This window comes from Loa loa (assembly GCF_000183805.2).
Source record: "Loa loa unplaced genomic scaffold supercont3.1855, whole genome shotgun sequence".
Lineage (NCBI taxonomy): Eukaryota > Metazoa > Nematoda > Chromadorea > Rhabditida > Onchocercidae > Loa > Loa loa.
In genome coordinates, this window is record NW_018110034.1 from 1 (window position 1) to 1,649 (window position 1,649).

Consider the following 1,649-nt stretch of genomic DNA (forward strand, 5'->3'; position numbering starts at 1 on the left):
ACAGTGCTAATCATATTTGCAGGAATTTTGGACTGCTTATTATGTTGCCATTCGTTATCACCAAATATTTGATTGTTTTTGACAATAATGTAAGTTAAATTATTTGCTCTTATCATATCATTCATTCAGTATACATACTTGCTAATGTTCTCTTTCATTTTCAGTATAATATTATCAATTGCGGAAACAGATGCACAAGCAGATGTACGAACACTTGTATCCTTCATCAATAATTTAGTACGCGCCGACGTAAGTTACATATCTCTTATTAGTTTCAAACCTTGAAGTGTCGCATATTGTAATAACACTTTAAACATTAGTGCTCATTTAAACATCAATTTTCTTAGTAAAAATTTTTTTTTATATTCAAGTCGCTGAACAACAATGCTAACGCAATACAGAGATTCAGTGTTGAATTACGTGATCGAAGAGAAGATCAAACTACTACTCAAGCTCCACAAACTACTTCTAATCCATTGTTGCAGCTTTTGGAACAATTCTTTAGGGGTTTTTCTCAAAGGTCAATGTCTAGTGCGGGCTTCCCATCTCTGTCTCAATATGGGTATTATTATCCATACGGAACATATGGTGGTTACTGGCCCTATTCCTATTACTATTATTATTATTATTATGGATAATTGTTTTGTTTTCTCCAAACCTTTGCCTTTGTATCAGTGTGCAGACTTTTAATTTCAAAAAACTGTGCAAAGCTTTGTTTGATTTCATGTTTTATAGCAAGCTATTGAATAAATTGTGAATCCAATCAATGCTAAAAATAGATCAGAAATCTATGCGTCACAAATTATCCTCACCGAAGTCATCGGAGACTTTGTCACAGTTTGCAATAAGAATGTTAATCAACAAAATGTAGTAGTTATTGGCTAATTTTGATGTGGCTAATTTTGATCCGAACAAAACCTCGCAAATGTAAGATTAATTTAACTGACAATTGAATCAATAAATGATAAAATTAGTCGTTTGTAGGAAGAGCAAAGGAAGGACGTACTGAGTCTGGATGACCTTACTTCTAGAAAAATAAATGTTATGAAAGAGTAAAATGTCACTGGTAGATGAATGGAAATTCAGAAAGAAATGAATTTTAATCTTCTCAGCAACACTTATTTGTTGGACTTTTATCACTGGAACATCACGGGAAGGATGGCTAATCATGACTTTTTTCTCCTAATTCCATCCGTAATTACTCAGACCAAAATTAGCAAGCAGTTCCGTTAGTCATTATGACTTGACGATTAGAACTTTTAATGTTAGACCAATAGTACTCTGTCATTTCAAAATTCTGATCACCTCAAAAGTCATAATTAAAAGAGAAAGTGCATATGACGCAAAAGAGAAGGAACAGGTTTACCATAATTGTGACTTTGTTGCAGTTTTTTTTTTTGAAAAAAATAAGTTAGGTTTTAAATGAATCGTTTCCTTCCATTTCTTTATTTCATCATTCGCATCAAATATGTACCATCATAAAGGAGAGCGGAGACATAAAATATGCTGAACAATTGCAACATTTGCTGCAATGACTTCGTCACAACGATTATTTCATATGTTAACGGAGAAATTAAAGGCCAGGGACATCGTCGTATTGGTGTATGTTCGGTTGTTAAATAACGAGATTAAATTATGAGATTAATTAT

General features: G+C 32.6%; 1 protein-coding gene across 1 annotated transcript; it reads left to right on the plus strand.

The window, feature by feature from the left end:
- Positions 1-144: 144 nt before the first annotated feature.
- Positions 145-591, plus strand: LOAG_15367 (hypothetical protein; the record flags this gene model as incomplete). Its single annotated transcript, XM_003150858.2, has 2 exons — positions 145-249; positions 372-591. Coding segments are annotated over 2 exons (324 nt in total), but the record flags the coding sequence as incomplete, so codon positions are not given.
- Between the last annotated feature and the right edge of the window lie 1,058 nt (positions 592-1,649).